The sequence below is a fragment of the Myotis brandtii genome, unplaced genomic scaffold (assembly GCF_000412655.1).
Source record: "Myotis brandtii unplaced genomic scaffold, ASM41265v1 scaffold698, whole genome shotgun sequence".
Classification (NCBI taxonomy): Eukaryota; Metazoa; Chordata; class Mammalia; order Chiroptera; family Vespertilionidae; genus Myotis; species Myotis brandtii.
In genome coordinates, this window is record NW_005370731.1 from 361,581 (window position 1) to 374,659 (window position 13,079).

General features: G+C 55.5%; 2 protein-coding genes across 5 annotated transcripts in view; one reads left to right on the forward strand and one right to left on the reverse strand.

Annotated features, from left to right (window-relative positions):
• The window catches only part of CDIPT (CDP-diacylglycerol--inositol 3-phosphatidyltransferase), a 3,795-nt gene extending 555 nt beyond the window's left edge, over positions 1-3,240 (forward strand). Inside the window, exons 1-6 of one of the 2 annotated variants that reach the window (XM_005882016.2) lie at positions 7-103; positions 202-336; positions 1,066-1,219; positions 1,670-1,751; positions 2,068-2,149; positions 2,266-3,240. In XM_005882016.2, coding sequence (XP_005882078.1) covers positions 61-103; positions 202-336; positions 1,066-1,219; positions 1,670-1,751; positions 2,068-2,149; positions 2,266-2,411 — 642 coding nt within the window. In that variant the 5' untranslated portion in view covers positions 7-60 and the 3' untranslated portion in view covers positions 2,412-3,240. Of the gene's footprint in view, positions 1-6; positions 104-201; positions 337-1,065; positions 1,220-1,669; positions 1,752-2,067; positions 2,150-2,265 lie in introns of those variants that run through there. The other variant, XM_014529866.1, reaches the window with a different exon arrangement.
• Positions 3,241-11,125: 7,885 nt separating this feature from the next.
• The window catches only part of MVP (major vault protein), a 23,525-nt gene continuing 21,571 nt past the window's right edge, over positions 11,126-13,079 (reverse strand). For all 3 annotated transcript variants that reach the window (XM_005882018.2, XM_005882019.2, XM_005882020.2), the window contains exons 13-15: positions 12,776-12,902; positions 12,092-12,280; positions 11,126-11,382 (exon numbers count right to left, since the gene is read on the reverse strand). In XM_005882018.2, coding sequence (XP_005882080.1) covers positions 11,173-11,382; positions 12,092-12,280; positions 12,776-12,902 — 526 coding nt within the window. In that variant the 3' untranslated portion in view covers positions 11,126-11,172. The remainder of the gene's footprint in view (positions 11,383-12,091; positions 12,281-12,775; positions 12,903-13,079) is intronic.

A 13,079-nucleotide genomic window follows, 5' to 3' on the forward strand; every position in this document is an offset into this window, starting at 1 on the left:
CTCTCTGGGTGAACAGCTGGCATCCCCGGATCGGCCCGGGGCGGCAAGGGGGCCGCCGCGATGCCAAGCGAAAATATCTTCCTGTTTGTGCCTAACCTAATTGGTGAGTGCTGCCCACGGCGCCGGGCCGGAGCGCAGGGAGAGGGGCCTTGGGCAGCCCTCCTGATCCCGCCCCATCCGTCTCCCCCGTCCCATCCCAAGGTTATGCCCGGATCGTCTTCGCCATCATTTCTTTCTACTTCATGCCCTGCTGCCCCCTCACGGCCTCCTCCTTCTACCTGCTGAGCGGACTCCTGGACGCTTTCGATGGATACGCTGCGCGAATCCTTAATCAAGGTGACAGACAGCTCCTCCCAGCCAACCTTGAGGCACGACAACCCGCTGCTCCCTTTTCCTGCCTCCTGGGGACCTGAGGGTGGGCAGGTGCCCTGGGACCCAAGGACGCTGTCATTCTCATCTCTGTCGAGCAGAACTGCATGGCCTGGTTTTGCAGAAGGGGTTTAAGCGAGCTGTTGGGGAGAACCCACTGATAGGGAGGGGGTGTCATAGCAAGACTGGATGGGCAGTGAAGTGCTGGAGGTCTTTGAGTTAATGTCCTCCAACAGGTGTGTCCTGGATGCTACTGTGCCAGGCACAGCGATCCCGGTTCCAGAAGGCCTGCTGGAGGGAGGGTGGAGGGGCAAGGGAGGTGTCTTCTGGAGGGCTGAGTCTCTGCCCCAGGCCCACCTCCAAGACTTCCCCTACGACTTCGAGTCTCCTTGTTTTGACACCTGGACTCTTGGTTCTGGGATTGATGAGTTACCTGTAAACTTGCTTTTTCACCCCACCCTGCCCCCCACCTCCACTCTCTCTCCACACTCCCATGCCTCCTCATTTCATGTCATGGTGGCCTTTGTCCGTTGACCTCGCACCCCGTGGGGCAGCCTGCTTTCCTCCCCAGGCAGTGGATGGTGGACATTCTTCATCTTTTAGACTTTGCATCAGAGCAATGCACACCTATGGCCCCTGTTGTAGATCCGCTGCCCCCTAACTGTTTCCTCCCAACTGACAGCCCCCGTTTTTCAGGGACCCGGTTTGGGGCCATGCTGGACATGCTGACCGACCGCTGCGCCACCATGTGCCTGCTGGTCAACCTGGCCCTGCTCTACCCTCGTGCCACCCTGCTCTTCCAGCTCAGCATGAGCCTGGATGTGGCCAGCCACTGGCTGCACCTCCACAGGTCTGCAGCTCTGGGGGTGCTGGCCTGCTGAAGGGAGGGGTGAGACGGCCGGGGAGGGAGTCTGGGATGGCTTCAGGCTTCTGAGAGGTCTCCTTTTCAGCTTGCTTTGAACAACCATGGGCAGGTCCTCTCTGGGTGAACTTCAGTTTTGTTTACAGTTGGATTAAGCAATCCCTAAAACGCTTCTGACTGGATAGTCAAGGCTTCCAAATAGCTAACAGCTCCTAGGAACGGGAACGGGGGCTTTTGAATGTGGCATTTGAATGCTGACTCTGTCCCCAACTAGGTAATTGTGTGGCTTTGGGCCAAACAGTGGTGCTCAGCTGGGCTCCAGGTCCTCCTGGGTACAACAGAGGCAATCCCAGTACCTTCCTCGTGGAGGCTGTGAAGAGGATTAGGTGGGTGTCAGCGGTAATGAAGGCTCATGGATTCCTCTGCTTTCTCCCCAAGTTCTGTGGTCCGGGGCAGTGAAAGTCACAAGATGATCGACCTGTCGGGAAACCGGGTGCTTCGTATCTACTACACCTCCCGGGTGAGCATTTCCTACCCCCTCACTTACTCAAACCCTGGGCGGTGCCCTGGTCCCAGGGGAGGGGAGCCCTACAAGCTGAGGTGTGGGGGTGGGGAGGGCCTGGGAATCGTTCAGGCAGTAGGTGGTTTTTGAAGAGAGAAGTAATATCCTGCGGTTACTCTATTCCTCCCTGCATCCGCTCCCTTATTTCCCCAGTACACTTCCAGCTCCCCATCCTCACAGAGATTGGCCCCCGTTCCTGTGTGTGTTGGGGGTGGGGGGTGTTTGCACACTGCCCCGCCCTCTTGTTTAAGCAGCCCGTTTGCTATTTGTGCAGCCTGCTCTGTTTACCCTGTGTGCTGGAAATGAACTCTTCTACTGCCTCCTCTACCTGTTCAGTTTCTCCGAGGGACCTTTAGGTAGGAGATGAGGGGCAGGGCTGGAGGGCGGGGGGTTCTGGCCTGCCCAGGGAGACGAAGGCCCTCCCCCTCGCCGCGTCCCGTGTCCTCAGCGTTGCCCTGCTCCCTTCCCACAGTCGGCTCTGTGGGTCTTTTCCGAATGGGACTGTGGATCACCGCCCCTGTCGCCTTGCTGAAGTCCCTCATCAGCGTCATCCACCTGATCACCGCCGCCCGCAACATGGCTGCCCTGGATGCGGCAGACCGTGCCAAGAAGAAGTGACCTTGGAATTCCAGCTCCTGGCGGCCCACCTGCCCTGGGAGTCTCCTGTGTCACACGGCTCCCCTCTTCCTCCCAGGAGGTCCAGGCTCATGTCTTCCTAATGTGTTGTTCAACCCGCTGGAAGTGGGTCAGGCCAGTCCCACCCCTGGGCTCCAAATCAGGAAGGATGCTCAGGAGACCCCGCCCACACAGGCAGTGCTTCCGGGCACCAAGAGGCTGGTCTGAGGGCTGGGCATCGTCGCCCCTGCTGGCTTAGCCCTGGGGTCTGGCTTGGCCCGAGACTGGAGGGACACTTGTGTGAGGGAGATGGGTAAGGGCGGGGTTCCCGAACTCTGCCCCTGGCCAGAGGAAGCCTGCAGGTCCTGTGGCCGGGCACAGGGAGCCGTCTGGGTCCTTCCCCATTGCAGCGTCCTCTGTCCCGTCGGTCCCAGCTCTGAGAACTTGGATAATAAAGGGACTTCACTATCCTGGACCTGCTTCCCTGTGAAATACTCTTGGACTGGGGCCTGGGTGAGGGGAACTGGGGGAAGAAGGAAGGTCCCTGGGGCTGCTTCTCCCCCTGTGTGGACTGGCTAGGTCCTTCCTCTCATTCCACAGAGACCTCCCTGCCGCCCAAGGTCAGGCCATGTCCCCTTGCCCACCTGCTTCATTTCCTCTCCGACACTGTCCCGAGCTGTCTGCATTTATTTCTGTCCCTGGTGTTTTCTAGGCCCTAGAATGTAAACTCCGCAAGGGCACGGACTTTTCTTGCTCCTTCTCTATCCCCCCATGAAGATTAACCTTAACCGGGCCTATTGTAGCTGCTTAATAAATATTCACAAGTGGACCAGTTGGTTTCTCAGTGAAGTCTTTAGACCACCTGTGGGGTGTTTTTTCTTTCTTTTAATTCAGCTTCTAGGACATTGAACCAGAGTTGGAGTCTCTAGGGATGGGCCCAGAAGTCTGCAATTTTAATAATCTCCAGGTGATCAATTCTTCCTGAGAAGGTCGAGAATCACTGTTCCTTCTTAAACGTTTTTTTGGGCACCTATTGGGTGGCAGACATTGTTCTGGGCATCTGTTCCAAGTAGCCATCTCTACCCTCTGAGCTTTCTCTGCTGTCTGGCACTGGCTTTTTTTTTTTTTTTTTTTAAACTATATTGAGCTTACCATATGCCGGATCCTGCGCCGGGGTTGTTTGCAGCTGTTACTCATTTTATTCTTATACTAGCGTAGCCAGGGGGCCCACATGTCCAGAGAGCTGAAACTCAGCAGGTGTGTGCTGAGCCCTCTCGGAGGTCACAGGCCAGCGGGGGGACCTGGGCATGCGGTTAGGGGGGTGTTTGTTGGGGGATAGGAGTAGGCAGTGCTGTGAAGTAGGTGCTGGTGAAGGGTGTGGGCCATTTAGGAAGCTGGTCGGGTTTGGAGCCAGAAGAGAACGCAGAGGAGAGGGCTGGTTTTCAGCTGAGGATAGAGGCCAGAGAGCTAGTTTTGGAGATGGAACCTGATGAGATCATGTTGCTGAAATGTGCTGGGGGTTGGGGGTGGAGAACTAGTGAGAGATTGGGGGGAGCCATCAGGCGGCCTGAGGAGCTCAGCAGGGCATTTGGACTATCCTAGGGCCACGTGGAGCCATTGAAGGGATCTTTCAAAATAATAGGCAAAATATTACCAGGGGAAAAAATTAGGTTGCAGACTAAAAATAAAAGGATGATGAGCCCTGGCTGGTGTGTCTCAGTTGATTGGGCATCTCCCTGTGCACCATCAAAAGGTTGCTGGTGCCCTGACCAGTTTGGCTCAGTGGCTAGAGCGTCGGCCTGTGGACTGAAGAGTCCCAGGTTCGATTCTGGTCAAGGGCATGTACCTTGGTTTCGGGCACATCCCCAGTAGGGGGTGTGCAGGAGGCAGCTGATCGATGTTTCTCTCTCATCGATGTTTCTAACTCTCTATCCCTCTCCTTTCCTCTCTGTAAAAAATCGATAAAATATATTTTTTAAAAAAGTTGCTGGTTTGCCCTAGCCGGTTTGGCTCAGTGGCTAGAGCGTCGGCCTGCGGACTGAGGGTCCCAGGTTCAACTCCGGTCAAGGGCACATGCCAGGGTTGCGGGCTCAATCCCTAGTAGGGGGTGTGCAGGAGGCAGCTGATCAATGATTCTCATCATTGATGTTTCTATCTCTTTCTCCCTCTTCCTCTCTGAAATCAATAAAAAATAAAAATAAAAAAGGTTGCTGGTTTGATTCCTGATTAGGACACATGCCCGGATCATGGGCTCGATCCCCGGTAGGGGGCATGCTCTCACATGGTGTTTCTCTTTCTCCCTTGCCATGTCCCTCTCTCTCAACATCAATTTTTCAAAGGGTGATGAAGGCAACTGGCACCTTAAGTGCTCACTTCTCCACAGAGGCGACCACTGCTACTCATTGCTTATGTACCTGTCTAAATTCACCCTTACACATATGTTTTAAAATATTTTATATATGCTGTTCTGCTAACAAGCTACCCCTGCTCCAAGTGCTTTTGACTTGTATTATTCTACTTGAACTGATGCCTACACTGTAGTGTGTACTAAGCTATACAACAAGCCTTTTCCAAAAAGCAAAGAGGTCCCGAGAAGGAGGCCAACCTGGCTGGCTTGGCTGCAGAGCCTTCACACCCGCCACACACAGCAGTCCACATAAGTCAGCGGTTCTCAACCTGTGGGTCGCGACCCCTTTGGCGGTCGAACGACCCTTTCACAGGGGTCGCCTAAGACCATCCTGCATATCAGATATTTACATTATGATTCATAACAGTAGCAACATTACAGTTATGAAGTAGCAACGAAAATAATTTTATGGTTGGGTCACAACATGAGGACCTGTATTTAAAGGGCCAGAAGGTTGAGAACCACTGACATAAGTGGTCTTCTTAATGGTGGCGTAGAATCCCATCACTTGTTAACCAGGTCGCGCCATCGTGAACAACGCTGCAGTAAGTCGCCTGGACTCTCCGGGGGGCACTTGCAGGAGTGTTAGCTCAGCGACAGGGACACATTTACACTCGAGGAAGACAGTCACAAGCTGAGCAGCCCTTTCAGCTCCACAGGTGTCCTCCTACCTGGCCTGGCCCAGTCAGTCAAGGTGCGAGAAGACCTTCATCCTTCCTGCGTCAACTCCTCCGGCCAATGAGCACTCGAGCCCTCTGTCCCTGGATGGTCCTGGCTCTTGGGCCCTAACCTTTTATAGTAACGTCAGGAGTCTGTCTGTGTAAATCCAGCTACTGACCTGAAAAAGACGAGGGAGCGTTGGGCAAGAGGGTGAGCATCTCCCACTCAAATAGAATATGGGCCAAGGCCTGAGGACAGCGTGGTGCCTTTGGTCCCATATCCAGTGACCGGACTAAGCTCAGGAGGAACCTTCCGAGGAGGAGCCTGTGTGTACAGCCTCGGGCCAGGTGGCCCTGGGACCTCCTGGAGGAGGGGAAGTCTCGGCTGAATTGGAGTCACCTGGGGAATGTGGTGGAGTCACATTATCCTAGTATATTGCTATGGTCTGAATGTGTGCTTGCAACATTCATGCGTTGAAACCTAGTGCCCTATGTGACGGTGTTTGGAGGTGGGGCCTTTAGGACGTGATTAGGTCACAAGCCCTCAAGAATGGGTTTAGCGCCCCTGATAAAAGAGACCCGAGGACACAGCTAGAAGGCGCCGGCTGTGAATAGGAAGAGGGGCCTCACCAGAATGTGACCGGGCTGGTGCCTTAATCCTGGACTTGCAGCCTTCATAACCGGGAGAAATACGCTTCTGTAGTTTATGCGCCACCCACTCTGTGGTACTTTGTGACAGCAGCCCGGATGGGTTAGGATAAGTGCAGCCATAACTTCCTGGATTCAGCTACACGCTTTTAGCCTGAATGGAGAACCACCGTGCAGGGCTTCCTGTCGCCTCACCCACTCACTGGGCTCTGCCTCTGAGAGGTTCCCTCAGGTGATCTTGAGTCTCCTCCTGCCTCTCATACTGTGATGGTTAAAGGGCCTGAACTGCTGCATTGACCTCAAGACGTAGAGTGGCTCAAACACAGTAGTTTATTTTTAACGTACGTTAAGCCCCAATCAGGTGCTCCTAATTGTGAAGCAGCTCTCCAGACACAGATGTGGGGGCTCTGCTGGCCACCTGTGGGCACATACCACTTCCACTTGAGTTCCACGAGCTACAAACTCAGTCATGGGCCACGGCTGCGTGCAAGGGACGCTGGGAAATAGAGAGGAGCTGTGCGCTTAGGAAGAAGAGAAAGAGGACTTGGTAAACCACACCTTGCCACGCTGAATGTGATCTTGCTCTTATAGACAGGATTTTCTTTTTCAAGGGGCCCTTACACAATTCCATTGCTCCATCTGGTATTCAACCCAGAAAAGCCGTGTGCTCCGCTGCTGGAGGAAAACAGGCTGTGCTGTTCTGTGTTTGATGGGCTGTTTAGGGGACCTTCAAGGATAAATTTGGTACCAGGGACTGACTTAGAATCTGGCTCCAGCCCTAACCGGTTTGGCTCAGTGGATAGAGCGTCGGCCTGCGGACTGAAAGGTCCCAGGTTCGATTCCGGTCAAGGGCATGTACCTTGGTTGTGGGCACATCCCCAGTAGGGAGTGTGCAGGAGGCAGCTGATCGATGTTTCTCTCTATCTCTCTCCCTTCCTCTCTGTAAAAAATCAATAAAATATATATTTTTTAAAAAGTCTCTGGCTCCAGTGCAAGCCGTAACTCCACTGCATTTCCATCAAGGCCCGTTTTCCTGTCACTGAGGTAGATCCTGTCTCCTTCATCATACCATCCATGCTGAGCCCATCCTCATGCACACAGTTTAAAGACCAGCTTCCTCTCCTGCCTTGTAGTATCTCACAGCTTGGTGAGCTGCATGTATAGGGTGCCCCAATACATGGGACACCCTATAGTAGTCAGGGTAAGCTAGATTGTACTGCCATATTAACCCCACCCCCCAAATCTCAGTGATGTAATACAGCAAATATTATTTATTGCTCCTGCTGCATGTTTACTGTGGGTGAGCTGGCCTCTCCTTCTTGCCATTTTTCTCTCTGGGACCCAGGCTGATGGAGCAGCCTCTACATGGGATATTGCTGGTCACCACAGAAAAGGGAAAAGAGGATGATGATGTCACTCACCCTTGAGTTTCATTGGCCAGAGCAAGTCATGTGGCCAAGCCTGGTAGCCATTAGAGATTCACGTGGAGACATCAAGGAAGTCATCAATGGAAATCAGCCCAGACCTCAGGGTGAGACCTGAGATGGCGAGATGGAGAAAGAGGCTGAGTCAGGGAGCAGGGTCCAGGGTGACTCATGATCTGGACTGAGCAGAGGAAGTGGAGCCGCCCAAGGCAACTGGGGAGCGGCAGTGAGGTGGGAAAGGTGGAGTAGGCGGCATCACGGGAACCAGGTGGGAGAGGGGTGGGCGCGGAGACCCTAACACTGGGCTAGCGGCAGGGACATCATCGGTAATGCTGATTTCAGCTGTTCCCATGTAGCATGGGGCGGAGACAAGAGCTAATTGGAGTGGCTTGAGGGATAATGAGAGTGAGGAGTGGAAACAGGAATTTAGCTGTGAAGGGAAAAGGAAGGCGGTGGCAGCTGGAAGGAATGTGGGGCTAAGGGAGAGTTCACTCTGGTTCTACAAGGAAGAGAGTGGAGCACGTTTGGCTGGTGACAACGATCCAGGGGAGGAGAACTGGCGGCAGAGAAGGTGATGGATGCAGGAGTGCACTCAGGACTTGAGATCGGTGGGACCTAGAGCCCAGGGGAGGAGCTGAATGCCTTGGGAATAGGAGGGAGAGCGGAGATTTGCTGGGGAGGGGCCAGCCTTCCTGCCCAAGTTACTTGTATTTTCCCAAAGAGGTGAGAGAAAGTGGGCAGGGGTGTGGGGGAGGTTGAGAGGAGAGGGGCTGTGAAGAGGTGTCCCGAAGGGGATCTAGCACAAGCTCAAGACGTGTATTCAGAGGGCAGGCATTAGGTCTCCTTGAGATTTGTTGCCATGACTTTAACATGAGATGCGTCAGTGTGTGAGTATGTGGGTGTTCCCCTTCCAGCAACACACAGCTGGTCAGCGTGGGGTGGGGCTTTCCCACTAAGTATCACCTGGGAGGGGAGAGGTGGGGGGTTAAGGGAGGTTTTGAGTGAGGGAATGACATGGACAGGGTCAAGGTCACCGAAGCCTTGAGTTGGAGGACTGGTTGCTGGAAGGTGAGGGTGAAGCAGCAGGCGTTGAGGGTTCAGAGGTAGAGAGGGCCATGGGAGCTGGTGGCTGAGATGGAAGGAGGAATGCCCCCGCCATGACCTTGCCTGCTGTCACTCACCCGAGGCCCCTGGCAGTGAACAGTGCTGACATCCCTTACCACGTGCCAGGCACCAGGTGAAGAGTTTTAATTCATCACCCGCTCAAGGGAAGTGGAGGAGAGTTGGGAGGAAAGAGGCGAAGGGGCTGAGCCAGCTCCACCAAGTGCTGAGGGCTAAACAGAGCCCCTGGCCTCCACCAGCTCAGCCGTGAGTGGAGCCACTGGCCACACAAATGCAACTCAACTTGGAAAGGGGCAAGGCTCCTGGGGTCAGGCCCCACGGGGGGGCGGGGGGGGCGATGGGGTGGAATAAAGACCCTAAAAACACACAAAACTGCAGCCCTGCTCAATAGGGGACTTGCTGGCCCATCACAGACAGGAAGAGATCAAGACGCTGACTCGCCCCCTCTGGCCACACAGCCAGTAAACCCAAGCGTCTCTCCACCCTGGGAGACCAGGCTGAAGGGACGGTCACCCCGCAGCCTCCACAGGTGCCCACACGGATGGCACCGGGGCTCTTCCCTCAAACAGTCCTGGGGGAGGGGGGAGGAGACACTCCTCCCGCGATGCCCTCGACGAGCCCACACTGGAAACCAGGGAGGCACTCCAGTTCCTACCTCCCCTGGGCAGGATTCTCCTCTCGCCTGGCAGGGACGACTGCACAGGCGCAGTGCGCACAGGCCTGCCAGGTGTGACCAGCAGGTGGCGCCAAAGGAGCCGCCCGCGTGCTGAGGGCGGGGTGCATGCACCTGCCGCTGGGGTCCTGGAGGAATCGGCAGAGACGCTGCCAGTGCAGGCCCCGTCCTCTCACCAGGGGCATCTCCCACCTGCAGCCGAAGGCAAGCTGCTACCAGAAGGAAGTCTGGCTGAAGAGTAGGACTTTGGGTTAGGGTTCCCCGGCCTCGTTTCCTCTCCACATTACACATGGGGTCGTCTCTAGCAACTACCTCAAGATGTCAGGTCTTCGCTACCCCTCCTCCCCTGCCCACCTTCGCATTAAGCTCCCCCGTGACACAGACGAGACAAGGGTTTCAATGCCCAGAAGTGTACGTTTTATTTGTCGACGTACGGCGCTAAGGCACAGTGTGTTTGCTTCCAAGAACTTGAGAGGAATGGAGAAGCAAGTGTTCTTCGGGGCCAGGACCCATGGCCGCCTTTTTGGCTGACGGCTGGGCCTCGGACCCCAGCCCCAGCAGACCCAAGGCTGTGCTGAAGAGGTTGATAGGAGTGGAGCCGTCAGTGATGAGGGTCGATTTCAGGCCCAGGCTCTGAAGCAGTTTTACCTGGAGGGAGCCGGAGGGTGAGAAGACAGAGTCAGACCCCGGTCCCTTCTCTCATCCCCTTGGCCGCTTCTCTAGGGCGGCTACCACCCACTCATCGGACACTGCAACTGCCACCCAAGCCGTCCTCATAGGCTCAGTCAGTGATCGGCGAGGGGCCTCAGAAGGGCCCGAGGGCGCATCGCCCTCTTCCTGGGGCCACAGAAGGCCTGAAAGCTCGGTCCCTCCCTGCAGCTGCCCCAGGAGCTCACCATTCCACCCTTCGCTCGCCAGGCCTTTCTGGTCCTTAAATGCAGCAAGTTTCATTCTCCTGTGTCTTTGCACTTGGACCCTCTCCTGGGAAGCTCTTGTCAACTCTGCATAGTGCTCAAGTGACCTTCCTTAGACCAACTAATTCGAAATGTCACCTCCCCTTTCAAAAGACCCTAAAACACACAAAACTGCAGCCCTGCTCAATAGGGGACTTGCTGGCCCATCACAGACAGGAAGAGATCAAGACGCTGACTCGCCCCCTCTGGCCACACAGCCAGTAAACCCTGGGATCTTCTGCTTCCTCAGCGGAGACCAGGCTGAAGGGACGGTCACCCCGCAGCCTCCACAGGTGCCCACACGGATGGCACCGGGGCTCTTCCCTCAAACAGTCCTGGGGGAGGGGGGAGGAGACACTCCTCCCGCGATGCCCTCGACGAGCCCACACTGGAAACCAGGGAGGCACTCCAGTTCCTACCTCCCCTGGGCAGGATTCTCCTCTCGCCTGGCAGGGACGACTGCACAGGCGCAGTGCGCACAGGCCTGCCAGGTGTGACCAGCAGGTGGCGCCAAAGGAGCCGCCCGCGTGCTGAGGGCGGGGTGCATGCACCTGCCGCTGGGGTCCTGGAAGAATCCGCAGAGACGCTGCCAGTGCAGGCCCCGTCCTCTCACCAGGGGCATCTCCCACCTGCAGCCGAAGGCAAGCTGCTACCAGAAGGAAGTCTGGCTGAAGAGTAGGACTTTGGGTTAGGGTTCCCCGGCCTCGTTTCCTCTCCACATTACATGTGGGGTCGTCTCTAGCAACTACCTCAAGATGTCAGGTCTTCGCTACCCCTCCTCCCCTGCCCACCTTCGCATTAAGCTCCCCCGTGACACAGACGAGACAAGGGTTTCAATGCCCAGAAGTGTACGTTTTATTTGTCAACGTTGTACGGCGCTAAGGCACAGTGTGTTTGCTTCCAAGAACTTGAGAGGAATGGAGAAGCAAGTGTTCTTCGGGGCCAGGACCCATGGCCGCCTTTTTGGCTGACGGCTGGGCCTCGGACCCCAGCCCCAGCAGACCCAAGGCTGTGCTGAAGAGGTTGATAGGAGTGGAGCCGTCAGTGATGAGGGTCGATTTCAGGCCCAGGCTCTGAAGCAGTTTTACCTGGAGGGAGCCGGAGGGTGAGAAGACAGAGTCAGACCCCGGTCCCTTCTCTCATCCCCTTGGCCGCTTCTCTAGGGCGGCTACCACCCACTCATCGGACACTGCAACTGCCACCCAAGCCGTCCTCATAGGCTCAGTCAGTGATCGGCGAGGGGCCTCAGAAGGGCCCGAGGGCGCATCGCCCTCTTCCTGGGGCCACAGAAGGCCTGAAAGCTCGGTCCCTCCCTGCAGCTGCCCCAGGAGCTCACCATTCCACCCTTCGCTCGCCAGGCCTTTCTGGTCCTTAAATGCAGCAAGTTTCATTCTCCTGTGTCTTTGCACTTGGACCCTCTCCTGGGAAGCTCTTGTCAACTCTGCATAGTGCTCAAGTGACCTTCCTTAGACCAACTAATTCGAAATGTCACCTCCCCTTTCACGGTATCACCCACTTGACTTTCTTTGAAGCACTTGTCACATGGATGTCCCATCTGTTTATTTTGCCCCCAGAAGCTCCGGTCCACTGCTGAGTCTAGTGCAGTGCCCAATATGACACCATGCTCAAATGATACAAGTCAGGACCTGGGATACAGGGACAGTTCCACCACTCCCTCACCTCACCCCTCCACCCTCAACATCTCTCTAGATGTTGTATTTGCCTCCCCGGCTCTGCTGTCTTGGTTCCCAGTACGGTCCCAAGACACTCACACACGCCCCATCCCCCCGCTCTCACCTGCATCTCTGGCCCTGCGATGGCAAGGTCCCTGATGGTGCTGGGGCCCAGGGCCTCCGTCATCTGCTTGAACTTCTTCACCTCCACCTCAGCCAGCTGCTGGGCCTTGCTCACCTCCAGCTCCAGCTGGGACCGGGCATAGACCAGTTCTAGTTCTCGTACTTTCTTTACCCGCTGGAGCTCAGCCTCCTGAAAGGGGAAACCCAGCATTCTTTCAATCACGTGGGCCCCCAGGGACAGTCCAGCAAGTCACCTAGCCAGCAAGCCTGAGGGAACTGGGGTGGAAGTAAGGAGATTGTAAACTTAGTCAGTTAAGTGTGAATCCTGACGATGCCACCTTTAGATAGTGACCCATGGGAGGCCCTTAATCCAAGCCTCAGTCCCCTCATCTGTAAATGCAACAATACCTACTCTCATGGGCTTCTGAACATTAAATAAGATCATGCATGTAAAACATATGCAATACCTGAAACAAAACTGCCCAATGTTCGAGCGCATATCACACGGAAGATGAGTATGATAATCATCTGTGTCTTCCAGGCAGGTAGGAAGTGAATTGACAGAGGACAAGGGACTTTATAAACCACAAACATGTGAGTAGAGCTGAATATTAGGGCCCTTGGTATCCCACTCGGCTGCAGGGACAGCAGGCCACACCCTTCCAGGGGCATCTCCCCCACTCACCGTCTCGATGGCCAAGGCCTCTGCTTTCAGCTTGGCCTGCAGCACGGAGCCCTGTCCCTCGATGCGTGCCGCCTCTGCGCGGGACTCGGCCTCCGCCTTGGCGGTCCCGGTGCTCTCCACGGCCGTGCTGGGGACACCCACAGTCAGCGAGACCCAGAGGAAGCCCTGCCCTGCCTGCTCTCCTCCAGCTCTGACTTGTGCTGCAGCCACTTTCACAAACATCCCCTGGCTCCCTCCACCAGCTGCTTTGTCAGAACCCTCAGCAGGCCATCTTTTCTTTTAGTTCTTTTTAAATATATATATA